We start from the raw sequence: 21627 nt of genomic DNA, 5'->3' as shown, positions 1-21627 counted from the left end.
ATATAGGCTCAAAAGCTGTGGCTGCCTCTGCGAATATTTTGGTTTCCTATGGGGTTAACATGGTATACTCACAGAGATCGGTTTGAATGCGTCGGTTCCCACTGAATCTCCCAACGCCATTTGGAGGCCGCTGGTTGTGTCGTATCCGGAGAACTGGTTGCACTTGCTGTAAGCCGACTGGAGGGAGTGCTGTTCTGCTCCATCAGCCAGCTTGCCTATCTGGTTTTTTGAGGCGCGATCAGATGCTTGCGGAATGGCTTTCACCGCTCCTTCTTGTGGGCTGAATTTCTCATGATAGAGGCCCATGGTCTCGTCTCCGTCAACCACTGGTATACTGGTGCTACTTTTTCTCGTTTCATAGGTAGTAATCAGCCCCTGAAACAAACAGATACCGGCACATTGACCTCGTTTACTGTTTCACAGGGATTTCTAAGTTGATAAGTAGCGTTGTACGTATCCTACTCATACGATGATAGTAATATGGTAGTGAACAGAGGAGTAGCCAGAAATGTCGTCCGGGGAAGGGGGGGGGGGGGCTCTTGTTGCAGCTCACCTCCTCGTTATAGAATTTGTCGACGGTCAAATACCCTAATAATAACTGAATTTCCACTGCAAAGATGCTAAAAACGAATTCTTGAACCCTACGCACTGGCAAGACCAGTAAAATATGCATTTTTTCATAAAAGAACATACTCATATGTGTCAAACATCATGCCTGAAATAACTGATATTAATGCTTTCATGTTTTCTGTTCAATAAGTAAAGAAAATACCAAACGAACTTTAGAATTATATCAGTTTGAAACCAGCAAAGCAGTGCATGTCGCAAATATGAAAAATGTAAAGGCCATAAGATGAACACGTTGAGGACAATTACTTTAATGAAACTTTGTCATTGAAGAACCTTGTTTACATCTTTGCACATATACAACGACCAGGCAAAATCTCAATGACGCCTTCCATTAGTACAATCTCTCGCGCAGGAGCAGCTTTCATCTGTAGTGCATTGTAATTGCACTGAAATCATAGTCATAACAGAGAGCACCTATGAAAACCAGGAGTTCTGCAAAGTATACGAGGGCGATTCCAATGAAAGTGAGCCAATGCGAATATATGACAAACGGGGTACTTTATTTAACAGTAGTCTCCATGATTACTTCGACATTTGTCCAGCTGACTAACGAGACGCGTGATTCCCGTCTCATAAAACTGCTTGGGTTGCTGCTTCAAAACGACTGCAACTGACTATCACGTCATCGTCCAACACGAATCTGATTACCTTGAGCTCTTCTTTCAGAAGCTCAAAATGGTGAGTCGCAATGCCACAGGTCTGGGCTGTATGGCGGATGTTGCAGCTTTTCCCACTTGAACTTTGCCGTTCTTGTACTAGCCGCATCAGCGACATGGTTAAGGGCATTGTCGTGGAGCAACATGACCACATTGCTCAAATTTCCATGTCGTTTGTTCTTGAATGCGACACGCAGCCGATCCGGCGTTTTACGGTATTAGAAGCGATCGATAGTCTCCCCAGGTTTAGCAAATTCGATCACTAATGGCTCCTGACTATCGAGAAAGAAAAGTCAACACCTCACCGGCGGAAATGACGGCTTTTGCTTTGACTGGTGGTGGTGAAGTCGAATGTTCCCACTGTGAGTTCTGCCGTGGTATTTCAGGCTCCTAGTAGCGGCACCATGATTCGTCCCCGGTCACTATTCTAGACAGGAAGTCGTCAAATTCATTGTGATACCGGATCAAATGAATGAAGGTAGCGCTGAACCTGCTGGTTCTTCTGGCGGTGGTTCAAAATCTTGGGCATCCATTGCGCACACACGAGCCGATAACCGAGATGTTCATGAATTATGGTGTGACGCGAACCACGACTGATGTTCACACGGCTTGCGAATTCATCGGTGATTATCCCCCTTTCTTGTCTAATCAGCTCATCAGCCTTTGCAATAGTGTTGGGTGTGATTGCACGGTGGCTTTGAGGCGGTCTTGAATGGTCCTTGCAACTGTCACGTCCTTCTCTGAACTGTTTGCTCCAACGCTTCACAGTGGCTAATTAAATGCAATCTTCAACGTGAACGGCAGCCATACGGGAAGCACCTTTGGGAAACACCTTTAGAGAAGTACCTTCAAGCGTGAGAAACCTCACGACACCGCGCTGCTTAACATTGGCAGTTTCCATTACGTCTTGTAACCGTGTTCAACCCAATCTATGAGAGCATTAAAGAACATTTATCCTCATAACTTCGTCTCCCTTTGAGAAATTACAGATGCCTGTGTGCTACTACGCTGGTCATGGCTTGTGGGGCAAATCCAGTGTGCTCAGCGAAGCAGGTCCTGCTGCGAACTTCCTCAGGAGGGTCAGGGCAGGTAGGTAGGCGGAGCTAATGTATTCTACGCCAAGTAAAAGATGGCGACTTTCTACACTAACGGCACTCTTGTAGCCAGTGTAGACAAAAACATAGCCCTATTGACTTCAAGAAGCACGACATTTAAACCATAAGGTGATTTATTAGAGGTGGCATTGGAACTGTAATTGCAGAGCAAGTATGATTCACTGCGCACACAGTAGCGTCTTGAGAGGGAGCAGGGAGGGAGAGGGGGTGTATATGCATATGCACATCTTGAGTCTGCATGCGCGTGTACTTCAGTTTGTGTTCGCCCGTGCTTGTGTCTCCGTATTTGAATCTGCGTGCGCAGAGCGCATTTATGCGTCTGCTAACATACGCGCATTTGTGTATGCGTGCATTTCAGTGTGCGTGTGTGCGCACATTTTCCTGTGTGTGTACATGCGTGGGCGCGTGTGATTGTGCGTGGAGGCGAAGATGTCAGTTATTTGTAGGTCTGTGTGCTTGAGAGAGAGACAGTGGTGAAAAGCTGTTTGTGTGTATAGGTGTGTGTAAGAAGCTAGCTTTTCCTTACTTGCACCTATTCTCGGATACAAATTAGATATCTACGTTAAAATTATGGGCTTTCTTATGTGTCAAACTCACAATCTGATTATGAGGCACACCGTAGTGGGACACTCCGAAATAATCTCGACCACTTGGGGCTCTTTAACTTCAACCTAAATCTAACTACACGGGTGTTTTCGCATTCCGCCCCCATCGAGATGCTGCCGCCGGGGCTGGAATTCGATCCCGTGACCTCGTTCTTAGCAGCCAAACACCACAGACACTAAGCAAGCATGGCGCGGATATAGAGTTTACTTGAATCTTATTGATATCCACAGAGAGAAGAACTAATGGCACTGCCTTTATACCATTATCACTTTCTGAAAGTGAAACCGACGCAAAAAGAAAACAAAATACGTTAGGAGCCATTCCACTCTGTAAAGATGGATGAACAGCTAAGCTGTACCACATCACACAGGATTAGACAAGGGGTTATATATTTATTTTTACCATGTGGTAATGGTAGTGACGATAGCCTTGTGATTACTGTGATATATATTGGTCGGCCCGGTTACAACCTTAGACAGAACCTTGGCCAAAGTAGAATCTATGCACGGCCGTTGTTGCTTAACTGAGTTACTTCGATTGGTCTAGCACTTCAAACCAAATTATTCTTGCACAAGCTCAGTGAACCATTTCTTGTCTGGTTTTCAAATGCCCACATTGAAGTCTCCAATGTTGATCACAAGGGCAGTGTCATCGCGCCTAAACAATGCAATGTGCGTGGCCATGAACTTCTTGATACCACAGTTGGGGGTGCCTGAATATATTGACATGTGTACTTATCTTTATCGGGCAGCCACGTTTCGCCGCCTAACAAATGTAATCGCACAACGCGGGACGCGCCTGCATGTATCCGAAGTTTCTGAAACGTTATCGATGCTTCTATCCGGCTGTCTGTTGTCGCCGAACCTTCCGTTAGCTGATTTCATCGCGTGACCCGAATGGTGTAGAACTTTGTGGAAGGAGCCCGGGTCCTAACAATTAGTCTGGAAGATTCGACGATTGCTGTATAAAAGCCGAGGCGCTTGACCCGCTGATCAGATATTCGACGATCGCCGACCGTGTTCGCCGCTACCGTTGTGCAATAAGTGTAGCCTGTTTTTGTGGGTACAGGTTCGGCGAATAAAAGCTAGTTTTGTCATTCACAGTATTGCTACTGCGTTCTTAGCGTCCCCACCACGCGACAGTATAGAGACAGTGGATATTATAATTCTGCCCTTCATTTGTACGGCACAAACTACCCCACAGACGGTGCACCTCTCCCCTTACGAGTCAAGGTTGTATGGTAGTATACATACATTTCCTCCTCTGCATATATGGCAATGCCTTCTGCGCGTGATGCCATGTGCGGTTCACAAACGATTCCAGCGTACCCATCGACGGGAGACAATTCATCTTAGTTTATTATTATTATTATTATTATTATTATTATTATTATTATTATTATTATTATTATTATTATTATTATTATTATTATTGGCGGAGCACGTGAAGCCTGCTTCCCCTCCACCGCATGACAGCTCGATACTCCGTAACCTCTGGGATCGGCGCGCAATTTTGCTCCCTCACACGACAAATGGATTTCGGGGCAGAGGTACACAGCTTCGCTGTGAAAGTGCCTGTGCAGTCAGTATTGCCGCCCTGTATTTTGTCCCCATGCATCATCATCATTGGCACGGTCCCGCGAGGAGCCGCTCGCGGTTCGCGTTCATTATCTTCCTTGCCTCTCGGCGGCGATGACGCGCTAAATCTTCACCATCATTGCGTCGTGCATCCAATCTTGGACCAAGCAAGCTTTCGGCGGCACAGGTTCGCTGTTATAGATATTAAAGCTTTAAACTGCTTGATTTCGAAAAAAAACAAATGTGCATAGAAAGTGGACTGGCCGTAAGGAACGTGCTCACGGAGCGACGCCATTGATCTCATTATCACAAAAGACTGGGCTCGGCCAAGTCGCCCTTAAAAATATTTGTTTCCAGCGTCAGTTATACTTTGAGAGTTTATCTGCAAAACATTTGTGCAAAACAGAAGTTAATAATTATTCGCTCAGCTAGACAATCTCGAGGACTGGCTCCAACCTAGTCATGTCCGTTAGCTGCCTAAGATCAATTATTGACCATTTAATTATTGTACCTTCGTTTATCACGCAAGCAACCGCTCAACTTACTTCGTATGTAGAGGCTAGCAATTTCAACACTCGAATGATAATAATGTCAGCAAGATTTATATCCCGCTATTAAAGTTTGGCGCCGTTAAAAAATAACTGGCTGGATATTCATGGTGCAGTACGCTTCTTAAAAAGCAGGTGCGATTGCTTCGACAGGTTTTCTTAGCGCATTTCAATTTCATGAACTTAAGCACATGTGCCCAACAATACACTTCTGCTTTTACGACGTACTCTCCTACGTTATACAAGAAGCACTTCAGCGCTACGGTATATCAGACAAGGTGTGCGAGAACATTGTGCGCGCTCCCGATTACATATATGAGCATTGGTGGCATCCGGCTCGGTTTCCTGGCGTCATTAAGAATAAAACAGTTGCCTGGCGGAAAGCAATGAAAAATGTTTTAGTACATTCCATCAGATAGAGTAGCGCGCACGTGTGTGTTAGAACAAAAAGTACTGAAGTATTAGGATGAGTGCTTTGCGGAATATATTTTACCTGTCTATTGTTAACCTTTAAAGAAAAAAATACCGGACATTCTTTAGAATTAATGCTGATATACGTATGCAGTCAAGGGAAACATGAGTTCCGACCTAGGGCCCGTGGTGGACGCAGCCCCAAACCGCATGGCTACATTGGCACACGAAATATTGGTTTATGAAGGCGAAGGGCTCAAGTGGCTCATAGCAATAGCTCATACCCGAAAAAAAAGAAGCGGTGACTAGTCCAGTCATACAAAGTAGAAGAATGATACAAGAATACTCGATGAACCGTACAAAAAATACCTGCAGCAATGGGTCCTTCCCGAAAAAAGAACGACATAATCAGGAATGGCTCATACCCTTGTAAGCAAGCAAAGATGCAATGGCTGAATATGAATGAAGAAACAAAATGAAAAAAAAACGAAGGGAAGAACGAAGGAACAAAAGATTGAACAAGAGAACAAACAAAGAAAGAAACGAAGAAAGAAAGACAGAGAGAAAGTAAAAAAAAATGCGCCATTCCACTCCGTGAAGGTGTTTGACCAGAGAAGCTGTTTAGCACACGAATCGGAGGTGACACATAATTTTGAACAAAAGGTGCAAACTCATTTATTCTCTTAGGGTCGTCATTTGATGCGAAGCATACTAGCCGCACAACCACGATCTTCCTTGCTGCGCCGCGCGCGGCAGCGTAGCTACAATATGACGTCATAACAGCTGCAAAGCGGACGCTTAAGCTTCGCCTTGAAGAGTCGAACGCGACAGCGTTCCCGTCGACCCGCCAAGGGGTGTAAGACAATGGGCTACGGCGCAGTGACTACGCGCCCCGCATCGGACGCGGTGAGCGTCGAGCAACGCAGCGTTCGGCGCGACAACGAAATGTGCGCCTGAGCAAGCGAGGCACGCCTGAGCCTTAGAAACACATCGTTTCTAAGGCAACACCGCGTTGACTAGAGGCGCTCAGGCGTGCGTCGCTTGCTCAGGCGCACATTTCGTTGCCGCGCCGAACGCTGCGTTGCTCGACGCTCACCGCGTCCAATGCGGGGCGCGTAGTCGCTGCGCCATAGCCAAATGTCTTACACCCCTTGGCGGGTCGACGGGAACGCTGTCGCGTTCCACTCTTGAAGGCGAAGCAGAGTAACGCATGAGTTGTTTCTTCGTCTAGCCGAACGAAATATATCCAAGCAACAGCAGTTCACCAGGTTAAACAGTGGTTCAACAACTAAAATAAAGGCTAGTATGCTTCGCATCCTGGGCTCAACCTTAGCTAAGCCACAGCCATTTTTTTTCACTCGCCGCTGCAATCACATTCTTTGAGAATGTCAAATCGGTGCACGTACACCGCTGGGTGGTCGTTTGGGCCGGATCAGTGCGGCATCGCCAGGGGTATGTCTGCAACACGGAACGCGTAAACCGCTTTCTTTTCGGTACCGACACATTGAAATCACCGACAACGACAACAGTGGTAGTGACATCACAGCTAATTCCCGCAAAGTGAGTAGCCATGAAACTTACGGGACTGTAAGTCATTGCATTTTTTTGCTTGATACTGGGGTATGAGCCATTGATGACGACGTTTATCGACATGCCGCTTTGTATGTTGTGTGCGTGATTAGAAAGATTTTCAGCACAGTTCCTTTCACTTTGCTGAGTGCTTGTAGCCTATGCCTTACGAGGTTATGAGGCATTGCATTTTTTGCTTGATCGGGAGTTTTCATGTAGGTATATCATTTTCTCATTGACACTTTTCACCTAAATATGATATTTGAGAAGGTGAATATAATGGTGGCTGTGGAGCCGCTATAGATATTTTTCAGTATTTTTACATAGGGCTCGTCTACACGCTGATTCCGTAATGCCTCCATGAATGCTAAGGTTTCGACAGAATCAAATGCTTTCTCGTAGTCAATGAAAGCTATATATAAGGATTGGTTATATTCCGCACATTTCTCTATCACCTGATTGATAGTGTGAATATGAGATACTGTTGAGTAGCCTTTACGAATCCTGCCTGGTCCTTTGCTTGACAGAAGTCTAAGGTATTCCTGATTCTGTTTGCGATTACCTTAGTAAATAGTTTGTAGGCAATGGACAGTAAGCTGATCGGTCTATAATTTTTCATGTCTTTGGCGTCCCCTTTCTTATGGATTAGGATTATGTTACCGTTTTTCCAAGATTCCGGTAGGCTCGACGTTATGAGGCATTGCGTATACAGTGTGGCCAGTTTCCCTAGAACAGTTTTTCCACCATCCTTCAACAAATTTCCTGTTATCTGATCCTCGCCAGCTGCCTTCCCCTTTGCATATCTCCCAAGGCTTTCTTTACTTCTTCCGGCGTTACCTGTGGGATTTCGAATTCCTCTAGTCTATTTTCTCTTCCATTGTCGTCGTGGGTGCCACTAGTACTGTATAAATCTCTATAGAACTCCTCAGCCACTTGAACTATCTCATCCATATTAGTAATGGTATTGCCGGCTTTGTCTCTTAACGCATACATCTGATTCTTGCCGATTCCTAGTTTCTTCTTCACTGTTTTTAGGCTTCCTCCGTTCGTGAGGGCATGTTCAATTCTATCCATAATATACTTCCTTATGTCAGCTTTCCTACGCTTGTTGATTAACTTCGAAAGTTCTGCCAGTTCTAGTCTAGCTGTAGGGTTAGAGACTCTCATACATTGGCGTTTCTTGATCAGATCTTTCGTCTCCTGCGATAGTTTACTGGTGTCCTTCCTAACGGAGTTACCACCGACTTCCATTGCACACTCCTTAATGATGCCCACAAGATTGTCGTTCATTGAATATATGCTTATTATTCATGCTTCTGTAAGAGCTAAGAACAAATTTTGCGATTAGGCATGCTCTGAAAGCCTAACTGACGCGGAAAAAGATCGTGCTTAACATCGACCTGACCGCTTCCAGCCTTTCGAGATATTGACATGAATGGCACAGCTCCGTGAGCATGTTACTTGCGGCCAGACGACTGTCGATATTTATTTACATCGTTTTTCCGAAGCCAAGCTGTTTTACGTTGAAATTTCAATGTAGCAATGAACGGGCGCTGCCGAAAGCTACCTTGGTCACAGAAACGATACACGATTCAATGATAGTGCCGATTTAGCGCGTCATTGCCTTCAGGACATTGAGCTGCCACCTACGGAAGCAAGATAACGGAAGTTGAACTGATTGGCAGCTTTTTACGCAGCCGTGCCAGCCAAAAGCGGCAATGGTGACATCACAGGCGCTTTAAGAAAGAGAATTTCGCTTTAAGAAAGAGACAATGCTACAAATGCAGTTTCATTTGTTCTTGTGTGGAGGATTTAAACACGGGTTTAAATGGTCTCCGCATTGCCTTTGTTTCCAAGAAGAGGTGTAAGGAGGAAAATATTCGCTCTCACCTGAAAACACACACACCCTCGCATGCACACACACGCAATATCTCTCCCTCACATGAGCACACACTCTCTTCCTCACAAGCACTCACACGCTCTCTCCATCACACGCACAGATATCCATGCGCTCACAAACACGCACACTTTTGTCCGCAGGCATGCATGCTGAAAAACGAGCACGCAGGGTCGCACACGTGCACATTCACACGTCGCCATGCATGCGCCGCAAACACGGAAGCGCTCACACATATGCACTAATACGCAGATGCAGGCATGCACACATGCCGCGAACGCTTACATATGCATACACGCACTCGCGTGCAAGCATACGCAAATACGGAGGCACTAGCCCGCGCACACACGCTCGCTTCGCACGGACACACACGCACAGTCTCTCTCTCCCTCGCAAACACACACTCTCTGTCTCCCCCGCATAGAAGGGCACTCTCCTTCGCACGCACGTACTCTCTCTGCGTCCGTCATACACACAGACACACATACACACGCACGCAAGCACGTGCACACACACACACACACTACACGCACACACAGACACCCATGCGCACACAAACACGCACACATCTTTTCGCAATCATGCATGCTAAAATTCCAAAACACGTTGGCACGCGCACACGTTCACACGCGCCGCGAAAGCTCACACGCGCATACACGCACTCGCGCGCACGCAAACCCAAATACGGAAACACACGCGCACACCCTCACACACAGAGCGCACACGCGCATAAAACCCTACCAAGGCACCCGCAAGACATCCACACATATAACCACTCTGTACCATCTCGGCTGCTTCTCAAAAACCTGCACGTGCTAATAGGCTGCATAACACTCCCTCTACCATTACCTTCTCAATGCCAACTGTAATAAACCGCTTTACGGTTCAAATTTGGTGCTTCTTCAAGTCAATGTGCCCTCTCGCGGGAGGGTGCAAAACCATTTCCTCGTGTAGTAGGACTTCACCTCCCCTGCCTGACCTGCTTTACCTGCTTTAACGCACCGCCAATGTTCTGACTAATGCCAAGATACATATGTTGTTAGAACGGGCTACTCTATTGTTGTAGTCAGTTGAAACTTTTTGACCCTCTGCCGATATTCTGAAATCCAATTCTGAAAAAAAAAAATTCCCAATGAGTTACACTTGTGCGTTGCTGTAAGTTCCGAAGGAGAATGTCCAGAATTCCTGGACATGTTTTTGTCCCTTTCAGTATAAACACATTTCATATAGGCATCTAGTCTTCTGTAGCGTCCTTCCGGACATGCCCACGAAATTTCGACATTGCTTCATCGTCCACCCGTCCCATTTCACCACAATGCACTAGAGTAACTCAATCAACAGCATCTTCGAAAATTGATATTTAAATATATCGACCGAAACTCAACAATTTCATTTCGCAGTGCCGAAAAAAAGTTTTGTCTGATAACATACGCTTTTACGGCAGTTAGTCGTAACTTCCCTGCTGTGTTATAGTAGTGTTTAGTCCTGACTAAAATGTTGCTACAACGCAGCAAAGAAGTTTAGACTGAGTACCGTAGATGCCTACCTTATCAGAAGAGAGTAATTGATAGCTGAAAGTTGTTTAAATTCGGTCGGTCTTTTGACATTTTAGTTTTATAAAGTATTGCTCAGTGAGCTACGCTAGTGCGTTGTGGCATGTTTAACGGATGGCCGAAGGAGCAATGGCTGCAATTCATGGGCAAGCATGGAAGGATGCGCGGGGAAGGAATTGCGAGGCGTTATGCCAATACGAAAGAATACGATTATAAATCCGCTACAGCAACCGCGAAGGTAAAATGGGTTAGTTGCGCCTGTTCTAAAGCCTACCTATAAATATTACTATATGCATTTTCATATATAGGTGTACAAGTTGTGATAGTGGTCCCTTTATTTAAGATTAGTATGTAGCGTCTATTTATAGGTGCACAGTATTGTGAGGTTATTGCCCTTCATTAAAGATAACTTTCGCAAAGATTGCTCAGTAACTTATAATAATTTATAGTCGCATAAAATTGTCAGGACGTGTACTTTATATAGACTTTATGCATGCGTAGAGTACAGACACGCCTGGTGGACGCAAGGGCGACGTTTCTGCTTCGAAGCAACGGTTGCTTATAGCGTGCCATGACAATGTGTCATCGCAGTGTATTGTTAACACATAGTCCGAGGAGCTCGAGCGCCACGCTAAGCCCTTTTTCTCACTTGCTATGCTTCCTCTTTGGGTGAAAGTGCAAATATTAGTCAAAGGTAAAATATAAAGCAGCTCTATGGACCTGTCGACCTTTATGACCTCTATGGACTTTTTTGGAAATTTCTGAAACTTGATGTACCTTTCGATTTCGATAAGGCGAAAACAATGCACGAAGGCGTTGAAGCAACTGGAGTTGCAATAAAGTTTATATCTATGGTCTACCCTTAGATAACAGGGTACTGACCAAACGCTGTCTAGTGTGGCCGTGCTCTGAACTTTCAGTAGCTTCGATGTAGGCCCTCGATGTGTTCTCACGGCTGTCTGGAAAAAAGAAAGTCTTCCCTTTTGTTGCTGCAGCAGTTTTCTCAAGCATGTCTGCAGCCTTGTCTCCCACTGCCATAGCCAGAACTTCGACCTTTTCCTCTAAGAGTTGCGGCAAGACGTCGTCAATGTAGGGGTGTTCATTCTCTAAGCCGTCGGTCAAAAGCACTATAACTGCGCCCTCTGAAGTCTCGTTAAAAGAACGCAGCACCTGCACACAAGAAAAATGGAATCAATATACTTGGGATGTAATAATACCATTCGTAATAACATTGATAATACAGTAGAACCTGGTTGATACATTACCGCTACGTACGTTTTTCCGGCGCCAACGTTCGCATTCGAGAACACATAAAATTACATAACAGAGGTACGCTCAGTTTTTGCAGGTTCATACGTTCCCGGAAAACACACATTTTCGCCACCGACGTTCAGTGCATCGCCAAACGGCGATCGTATAATACGTTTTGCGGCCGCTAGATCTCATGTTAACAAGAAAAGGCGCTAGCTGCACACGTGATCGAGCACGGTATATAGCCGCCTGTGTCACTGGAAAACTACGGCGCGCACAGTTCCTTATTCCGGTCCAAGCGAATCTCCGCGTGGGTCGTCGCACGCCGAATTCACAGCTATCGCCGCCAAACCTATTGCGATAAGCATATTCACCTGTCTGTTTTGCAGCGCGTGGTGCGTATAGTGTCATTGCTAGCGTACTGCACGCTTTTAGTAGGCGATAATCCGAACGCGGCGCCGTTCCCTGCTGCAGGCCACGTGATGAGGGCATCACGTTTCGCTTCGACGGCATCCGGCGTCACCCGCCAGCGCGATTTTGTTAAGGTTCCCCCCCCCCTCTTGATTTACCGCGCAAGAACAGAACAAAACGCGTCTCAGGCCCCTGGAGCATCACCAGCTCGATGCGTGTCGGCGTCTCGTGCCGTAACAACCCGCGCTCGGCTTCGCATTAGGTAGTTGTCAACAAAAGTTGAGTCTGTCAATTTTTTTTGTTATTCGGATCGTACGTTTACCCGGTAAGTACATTTTTTCTCGTGGTTTTTCCCCAAAACGTATCAACGAGGTTCTACTTATATTTATGTTGTACCCTTGCCAGAATATTGTATCGGTCTTGAACCTAGATCATGTGGCGGCACAGCAAATAAAAATATATTGCCAGATTAGGTAAAAGCTTTCTGCCCATTTCTATGTACAATCACTCTCTTCTCGTATTCGTGTAGCGCGCCGAAAGGCTCGTATACTGTAAATACCGATTTAAGCTCAGATTTCCCCCTTTCTTTGTGAATGAAAAACGATTTCTTTAAATGAGAAACAAAATAGTGGGTGAATGAACATAAAAGCAGCTAGAAATTACACAAGGGTGACAAGCTCTCACATAAGGAACACAGCGTCTGCACAGGCACGCCCATCCTTGAATATCGGAGCACTCACACTCAAGCCTTTTGAAGTAATACTTATGTTTCTTGAACAAATGACGCCATGCACGTGTGTTTTGAATAAATCTTTTTTTTTTCAGCAGACACACTCTTTTTCTTACTGCAACTATTACATAATATAACTGACTCCTCAAATCTGGGATGCAATTCAGAAGGTTCATATAGCGCCACATAAACGCCTCCATTAAATTATATCTGACAAGTTCATTTATTGCTAAACGGACAATTTATTTTTAATATCTTCCTCTCGATAAGCGTGTAGCGATAATTGCTACAAAAGAGCAGGGCTTCGGCAACCGTGCAAAATGAAAAGTAGAAAAAAACTAGAATGATAAAGCACATGCCGAGCATCAGTATAAGTTTTCACAGAGGGGGCAAAAAATTATCTGCGCAATTCCAACGCAAAGCACAGCAAACATTAGCAGTGCACCGGCAAATAAGTTGGCATGTATACGAGCCACTTATTTATTACCGATGTGTTTGACCCGCACATCGAATGTGGACGATAAACACAACGCTTGTGGCGAGCACAGGGGTTAAACTTGCCCAAGATTCAACGCAAAAGATTGCCAGAGAAAAAAGTTTGTTTTGCGACTTTCCTAGGTCTGATTCTTCACAACCAGGACAGCGTGACAATACAAATGCTTTTTTAAAGAGTTGGTAATAAATGTTTAACGTTATAGCCTACCTCAAGCGCCTTCTCCAGAGCGCAACCAATACAGGTGCCGCCAGCTGTCGACATGTTGTTCACAGCATCGCGAAAGCCTCCCATGGTTGCTTTATTGACAGCCGTCATTGGGTGCTGCACCTCTGCCACCCTACTGAACTTGACGATGGCGAGCTGGATCGAGTCGTCGAGTAAGCTCAGGAGGAAGCCAACAACCGCATCCTTCACCATTTGCAGTCGCTTGTGTCTCTGCAATATGGGAGGCATACAGTGCATACATCGTCCAGAATAGCAAGGCGGGATTTACAATGTTGCGCCTTGTGTGGAGTGGTGTGGTCATGGCACTGGCGTGGCGCAAGATAACAAGAAAGCGGGACAATTCATTCAAAGAGACCTTGTTAGTTTTAAATATTTCACTAGAAGACGCTGCATAGACAACTCGTTTAACACAGTGCGACATCTGACACAAAATTGATCTAGTGTGTATTTACAGAAGCAATATTTTATGTTGCTCCTTGAATAAAAAAAAAGCGTTAGAATTCACAAAACGCAGGTATCACATTTAAAAATTATAATTAGCAATATTATTTCAAATTGGCAAGATCCGAAACCAATTTATAGCACGGTGTTCTTTCGGAGTCAACACACACACACGTTTCAATATAGTGTGAACTTCATTTGCTCTTAACAGTCGATTGGGCAATTTCACTAAACATTACGCAACGTATGCTGGGAAACTCAGTCCGAACGCGAAAATGAAGACCCCCCATTTTGACTTGACAGCTGTGCAGCGTTCTGGGGGCTCTAGGAATCGTACCAGCGACTACTTCCTGAGAAGGAGACGGAGTAGTTGGTACAATTCCAGGCGGCTGCATTCTAGAGATCATTTACACATACAGTGGCACTCGGAACATGCGTTTAGATTGTAGTGAGAATAGAGAAGATTGCGTGTTATATAAAGGGACACGAGCATGCTCGTATCTGATAAACAAGAAATTTTATCTTTAATTTGGCTGTGAAAGTGGTGCAAGCATCCCGTGCATGTGACGTCGCTCGACAGTGAAAAAGTGTATGGAACCTCTGCACCATCACGTAACCAAAAAGTGGTACAGGAAGAGTTATCTTACTTAGATTCAATATTGTATCAATTGCCTGAACTTGAATTTCATCTTGTCTTGCTAACTTAACACGAGAGAGGTATTTCTTTCATGCTTCATGTTAGCGCATGTTGAAGAGTTCGACCGCTTGTGAAAATGAATAGAGCCACGGTGATTGGAGTAATCCATCGACACGTGGTCTCTGAGATTGCCATCGCATCCAATAATTACTATCGCCGCCATCCGTACACACTTTTAAGGGGAAGCTATGCAGATACAAAAATTCTATTGTAAAAATTTCTACTCACTTACCGCAGAAAACATTGCACATTGAGACACTCCAAATGGGAGGATTTCTATTGTGCTACAAAATAGAAGGTCCTTGAAAAATGGTAGACAGTCTCTTTAACATGCATGCGCATTATGTACGCGAGAATCGATGCAATCTGATGGGTGCCGACTGAAAAAAAGCGTTGAGCGTCATTTATGTGCATGTAACGCCCCACGGATGGTAGAAATAATCGCAGAACCCTCCCGTGCGATGTCCTCTGAAGCGATTCTGATATTCTGAAGCGTAAATATTTATATTTTCAATTCAACTTGCAACAAAACTATCTAGATTATATAGAGAAGAAAGCGAGTTAACCCATTAGGGACAGGTTTCTTTTTTATTCTTGCTATATTGAAATAAATCTAATATATTAGCTTACCTTTCTACTAATATTTCATGTGCAAGAATTTATTACTCTTGCCTAATTAGTTTTTAAAATATAGCCCGTGACCATATGGTCACACTGGGCCCTTACGCCTTATCAAAATACGCGAAGGTAAAAACATTTATTTCAAGCCGTGAAATATCACAAAAAGCATACATAGCGAATAGTCGAGCACTTATTTAGTGTGACATGGTTTAAATCATGGAATACACATGCCCACGTCATGCTTTATGCATTGTGTGTGCACTGCGCTCTTGCAATTATCTCATGCACACCTCCACCTCTTGCCATTAGGTATTGTTGCAACAAAGTGGGCGGCTTGGTCATACCGTGTACCATTCAGCATATCACCAGTCTTTGGGATTCTGAGTTGGCCAGGTGCTCTACGCTTATGGTCCCATCGCGTCAGATGGCTTTGTGCAATTTGCCTATGGAATTCCACCTGCGTGACGTTGAGCCCTGTGCTGCCAATTAGGGTCCAAGCGTTGCTGATAGATACAATGCAAAGTCGAGTGAAAATCTGCCACCAACACTTTTTGCCGCGGATTGCAGTCCTATAGGCGTCTACATTTGTATACATCTGGTCCGTACCTCCAATAAAACTTGTAGTGAGCTACAGTGTTTAGACGGGCCACCTTGATTCGCTTCTCCTCAACAAGAGAGTACCTGTCTGCAGATGACATTGGCTCTACGCCGTGAATGGTGCTTACGATCGTTACTACAGAATCGTCCATACAGCGGAGAGCAATTATCCCATTGTCGCTCAGCACGGCATCTTCGTGCCCGCGAGGTTGGCGCTTGACGAATTGTGGTCAAGTGATAGGGCACTCTTTGGGAACACGTTTCTGTTTCACTGTGCCCGTGCCTTCATAGCCCTGTGCCTTGAGATGCCTGAGTAGCTTTATGCTTGTGAGTGAGTGAGTGAGTGAGTGAGTGAGTGAGTGAGTGAGTGAGTGAGTGAGTGAGTGAGTGAGTGAGTGAGTGAGTGAGTGAGTGAGTGAGTGAGTGAGTGAGTGAGTGAGTGAGTGAGTGAGTGAGTGAGTGAGTGAGTGAGTGAAACAACTTTATTTTGTCCACTAGAGACGTAAGCAAACGCCACGCCACCTGGCTAGGCCCACTCGGGGACCATCAGGTGGAACCTGACGGCCCTGTCGCGAGCCCTCTGGACTGCCAGGGTTTGAGAGGTCTGATCCTGGGCCCTAATCAGCTTCTTCATTTCCTCTTGAGTGAAAGGAGGACCGGCAGAGGCGCAGCCCCGTAGGACATGTTCAAAGTCCGCATAGTCACCACACAGAGGGCAATCCGGGCTTGGGAACCGGTCGGGGTACATTGTGTGTAGCGCTGCGGGGCTCGGGTAAGTGCTTGTTTGCAGTAGTCTGAGAGTGACTGCCTGGGCCCTGCACAGCGAGGAGTGCGGCGAAGGTAGGACTCTTCTTGACAGATAATTGTATTTGCAGATTTCGTAGTACGAGCAGAGAGGCTCGGGTCGCCCAGGAGAGGACGCGTTGCCCAGCGCACGGTCAGTCAAACCTCGCGCAGCCGAGTGCGCCTCCTCGTTGGGGTTGATCAAGGCACCCTCAATGGTCCCAAGGTGCGCAGGGAACCAGGCCAAAGAGTGATGTTTCATGTCTTTGGTACTTTGGATGATACGTAGGGCCTGGGGAGCCACCATTACCATCTGAAAGGCCCTGACAGCGGCCTTAGAATCCGAATAAATCGTGTCATGTACACTGTCCGTCAATGCAAGAGCAATAGCAACTTGCTCTGCAACGCTGGAATTAGAAGTGCGGACGGTAGCGCAGCTAAGGATTTTAGCATCACAGTCGATGACCACTGAGGAGAAGGCCTCTTCTTGAACGTAGGAAGCAGCGTCTACGAAGCATGCTTGTGAATAAATTATCAAAATACAAAAAGAAAGGAAGGTTGTGCGTCTCTGCTGCGAGTTCTTCCACCATTTGAAGAAGTTGCGCCGCTGCTCTTCAGAAGTCCTTTTCATAATTTTCAGATGTTCCGGGATCTCCCCAGCTTGCCTTGATACATTTTGAAGTTTGCAAGGTATCTGTTCTTGGCATTTAGGCACCATACTTTATACCTGAAGCGGATAGGCTTTCCGCGTATCAGTGCCGGCTCATAGCTGCCACTTGCTTAGATTGTAAATGAGCCCACCTGAGACTTCATCGGCCGAGCCTTCATCCGAATAGGTGCTAGCCTCTGGCGGCTCGATATAAATCACTGACACAACGTCATCTTCCTCTACGACTATCTTAGCTATTTCTTCCAACACCAACCTATTCCGACAATAAAATAAGGAATAACCACTGCGAGAACGCGCCAGCAGACGTGCAAGAGATGAAAATGCAGTTTAAAAAAAAAATAAAAAGTTAGGTAGCCTAAAGGCCCAGCGAGATCATATGGCAACGCGGAAGATAACACGTTCGTTCATGAATAAATCAAACATTAATCTTTCACAAATGCTCATCGAAGGTAGCATATTCAAAGAGCAATACGGAGGTAAGGATATCTGACTATTGCTTAAACAAGTAGTGAAAAAAAAAACACACCTACCCCTTGGAGCGATGCATGGCAACGCTACTCGCAGAGCAACTCTTATTCCCGCCTTTGCGAGGGGCTCCCAGAAAACGACTGACAGCTGCTGCCACTTGGTATTCATAAAGCGAACTCTAATCTGTCAAACGGCACGTCAATGGCGATTTTGGTGACGCTTTATTATTCCTATTTGAAATCCACTGTGCAGACTAACGTGACCATATGGTCACGCTAGTCTTTAATGGGTTACCAGAGGCATCCGTTTTATTAGTCAAGTTTTATTATTGGATAATATCGAGTTATTCAATCAAATATTTTAAACAGGTTGTGGATTTTCGCCCTGCCCCCTCCCACAGCAAGAAAAATATTAGTACCACTGGCACATTCTTTTAGAGGTTTTGTACTATTAAAGTATGTGTTTAAATAATCGATCAGGCCATCACCTCGCGATCTTGAGGAAAACAGTATGGGCCCAAGGGCTGCCTCCGATACCGGCGCAGTGGGCATTGTGAGGCCACGTATATCATGAACCATTCCCAATGTTCGAATAGGGAACAAGACAAACGCAAAATGTAATAGGCTTTTAACATAGATTCACATCACTACGGCGTGTTAGATGCCTTGATGCCATTTTGCGTAAGGAGAAGCGGCCACTTAATATCCATACGGCGTATACATTCTGCATGTAACTTTTAAGCTGGCAAACGTGGGAGCAAGAGAACCCGGACGCGTATCTCCAATTGCTATAGTAGTACAGCGGGGTGTGGCATTTGCGGAGACGACGGACGTTTGCGCCCCTGCGCGAGTAAGAGCGGGTGCGAAAGACGAAATGAGGAGATTCTCGCTCCTTTAATATACCACTATGCTTAGGCACTACGGTGGAGTTTCTTAGCGCGTGTTGTATGCCCTTGTCCCTAGGCGCCCCAGCAGAAGTCATGGGGCGTGGTAGTGCTGAACTTAGCATCGCAAGTTGGTGGCTTGACGCAATTATATTTATTCAGTCGTGTTTTTCACTTATTCAAACAACGTGCCATTATTTCGCATTATTGGTGGCACCTCCAGCACACCAAAGCCGCAACGGGGACATCAAAGCTAGAACCCGGACTGGTCCATGGGTTGGGGCTCGCAGAGGTCTGCGCGTGCCAGGGAGTGATCCCATAAAACATTGGCTGGCCGTGACAGTGGACAGCCGATTTTATAGTGGGGTTCAGTTTGTTTACGCTCCGCCGCTGGCTGCCCGCGCGGTCAGACAGTAGACACGGACGCCCGATTTGGTGATCGCTGTGTCTGAAGGAGCAAGGTTCTGACTGGTGTTGTTTAAGTCGCGGGTTGCTTTTTTCGTCGCGACGATAGATTGGAATTTTTACAAGCACTGCTCCAGGAGGGCACATGTAACCGGCAAATGAAGGCCTCAGGAGAGCACCTGAGCTTATATTAAAGCAGACGGCACAGTATATTCAGGGCACCCAAGGGGTAGCGTGGGTATCAAAGCGGGAAGCACGGCGGCCCGTGGGTTGCGATCGCGGAGGCCGAAGCGTGCGAGGGGGTGTTCGCATAAAAAAATTGGCTGTCCGCGACAGCGGACAGCCGATCTTTCGCAAGTGCAGCCCTCGGCAGGCGCCAACCCACTGACCAGTCCGGGTTCCAGCTTTGCATGGTGCCCCCGTTGCCACTTTGGTGTCCTGGAGGTGCCGCCAATAATGTGAAATAATAACACGTTGTTATAATTAGCAAAAAAAAACTTGTTACGCTAAGTTCAGCACTCCCGCACCATGCGACTTTTGCAACACCAGTCAGAACTTCGCCTCTGAAGGTACGCCGGACCGATTTTCTCGCGCCTGCGGCGCGGGTGCTGAGTCAGTCATTGTTACCGGCGGCCTTTCACTCAATTGCGTTCAACCGTGTTTGCTAAGGCACTCTGACTTCTAGATTATCAATATATGCGGTCCGGGCTCTACTACGGTCGCTGCTGTTCCCACAGAAACAGCTGTGGTTCCATTAACAAGGCACATTACCGTAAGGCGCGAGAAAGCTATGATCCGCCACGATTGAGTTAGCAGGAGCGCCGCAGGGACGAGACAGTTTGTCTGACGCAACGGTCGCCAAATCAGCCGTCAGTGCCCGTTGCTTCACCTAATTTACTGCGCCAGCAGCCAGCGTCCGAGCGCAAACGAACGATCCCACTCCGCAATGCCGGCATGCCTAGGGACAAACGCCTACATGGAAACCTCCTCCGTAATGCCTATGCAGAGTAATATATTCAAAGAGCAAAGCCCCGAGATTTTATCTCTTGCGCCCGCTCTTACTCTTGCTTGCGCACAAACATCTGTTGATCCCTCAAATGAACATCGCATAAGAACCCGGTTAACTGCATTAGCATAGAAAAGCGAGCAAGTTGGTAAGCATTCATGACGACGCATTTTTGTGCAGCGCTCATAATTCGACAAAGGACGAAGCAGAAACACACAAGAGTGAAATAATTAAAGCACTTCACTTCAAAAGAAAAGGGGCTGTCGGTCAACCGTCAATTCGGCTATGGGACAAGGAAATTGAATGTAGGGCTAGCACGCATGGCAGAGTCACATAGAAGCTGATGACGGGCGCCAAATTTGAATATGCACCAATAAGACAGCAACGCTTCGGCCGGGGTTCGTCACTTGTTCAAAGACTACGGATTGCTCTCTTTCTCGATGTTTTTCAAAATAAACGTCAGCGCATGCGTGTTTCTGCTTCGCCCTTCGTGGAATTGTGAGCGCTGCACAAAAATGCACCATGAATCCTGTCAAGCCTATTTAGAAATGCTCGCTCTTGAATTTATGCTGACAGTAATTTTTTTAGATGCAAATTCACGTTCAGGAGCTGGTTGCGCAGCTGTGTTTAGGAGTTTGCGTAAGCCCTGATTTTCAGCCTCATCACGTTCCACAAAGATTCTTGGATGGACTTAGGCTATATATAGTGCAGACTGTATAGAGATTCCGGGAGGCCAGTCGAATGACTAAGCAATATGTGCTGTAGAGGAAGGTGTCTTATTTTGGCGCCTTCCATTTATAGGCTCTTGAAGAGTATGAGCCGTCCGTTGGTACATTCTTCTACGCCGTGCAATACAGCACAGCCACGTGCTTCGGTCATCCTTCAAGAGCTTGATATTCGTGCTACATTCGGGTGGATAACATTATCTTCCCTTTCAGGAGCTTAATATTATTTCAGAGCTTTCGGTCAGAGCGGGAGTGCATGCAGAAGGTGACGAAAAATTATTCTTCTTTTCTGTTGGAGCGCAATATTCTGCAATAATATAGACATCGCCGCTGCTCTTGGCTTCAATTTCAACGGAAGATCATGTGGCTACGGCTCACCGCGAATATTGCACTTAGAACATACGGTAGGTTACTCTCGGAAAGCTGTACCTTGAGTGTTTAATTCATTTCTTGTATCGTTGAGTACTGCTCATTAGCCGGCCTAAATGATACTGTGATAACCTACAAAATAATAAAGTTTCCAAACTACGTTAACAACATCGTGGCTGACTGCCCTGTGCAGAAATTTATGAAGTTTTTTACGAAGCTTGTTTGATAAATGCACTTAAAAAACAAGATGGTACAAAATTCTTGTCTACATGAGGTGGTTAATGCGC

General features: G+C 45.9%; 1 protein-coding gene across 2 annotated transcripts in view; it reads right to left on the bottom strand.

Annotated features, from left to right (window-relative positions):
• LOC135897119 (calcium-activated chloride channel regulator 1-like) overlaps positions 1–21627 on the bottom strand; it is a 182516-nt gene that overhangs the window by 76141 nt on the left and 84748 nt on the right. For both annotated transcript variants that reach the window (XM_065425684.1, XM_065425685.1), the window contains exons 8-10: positions 13658–13885; positions 11445–11732; positions 73–375 (exon numbers count right to left, since the gene is read on the bottom strand). In XM_065425684.1, coding sequence (XP_065281756.1) covers positions 73–375; positions 11445–11732; positions 13658–13885 — 819 coding nt within the window. The remainder of the gene's footprint in view (positions 1–72; positions 376–11444; positions 11733–13657; positions 13886–21627) is intronic.

This window comes from Dermacentor albipictus, chromosome 6 (assembly GCF_038994185.2).
Source record: "Dermacentor albipictus isolate Rhodes 1998 colony chromosome 6, USDA_Dalb.pri_finalv2, whole genome shotgun sequence".
Classification (NCBI taxonomy): domain Eukaryota; kingdom Metazoa; phylum Arthropoda; class Arachnida; order Ixodida; family Ixodidae; genus Dermacentor; species Dermacentor albipictus.
The sequence above is the reverse complement of the archived record's forward strand: the minus strand, read 5'-3'. Positions and strand labels throughout refer to the sequence as shown.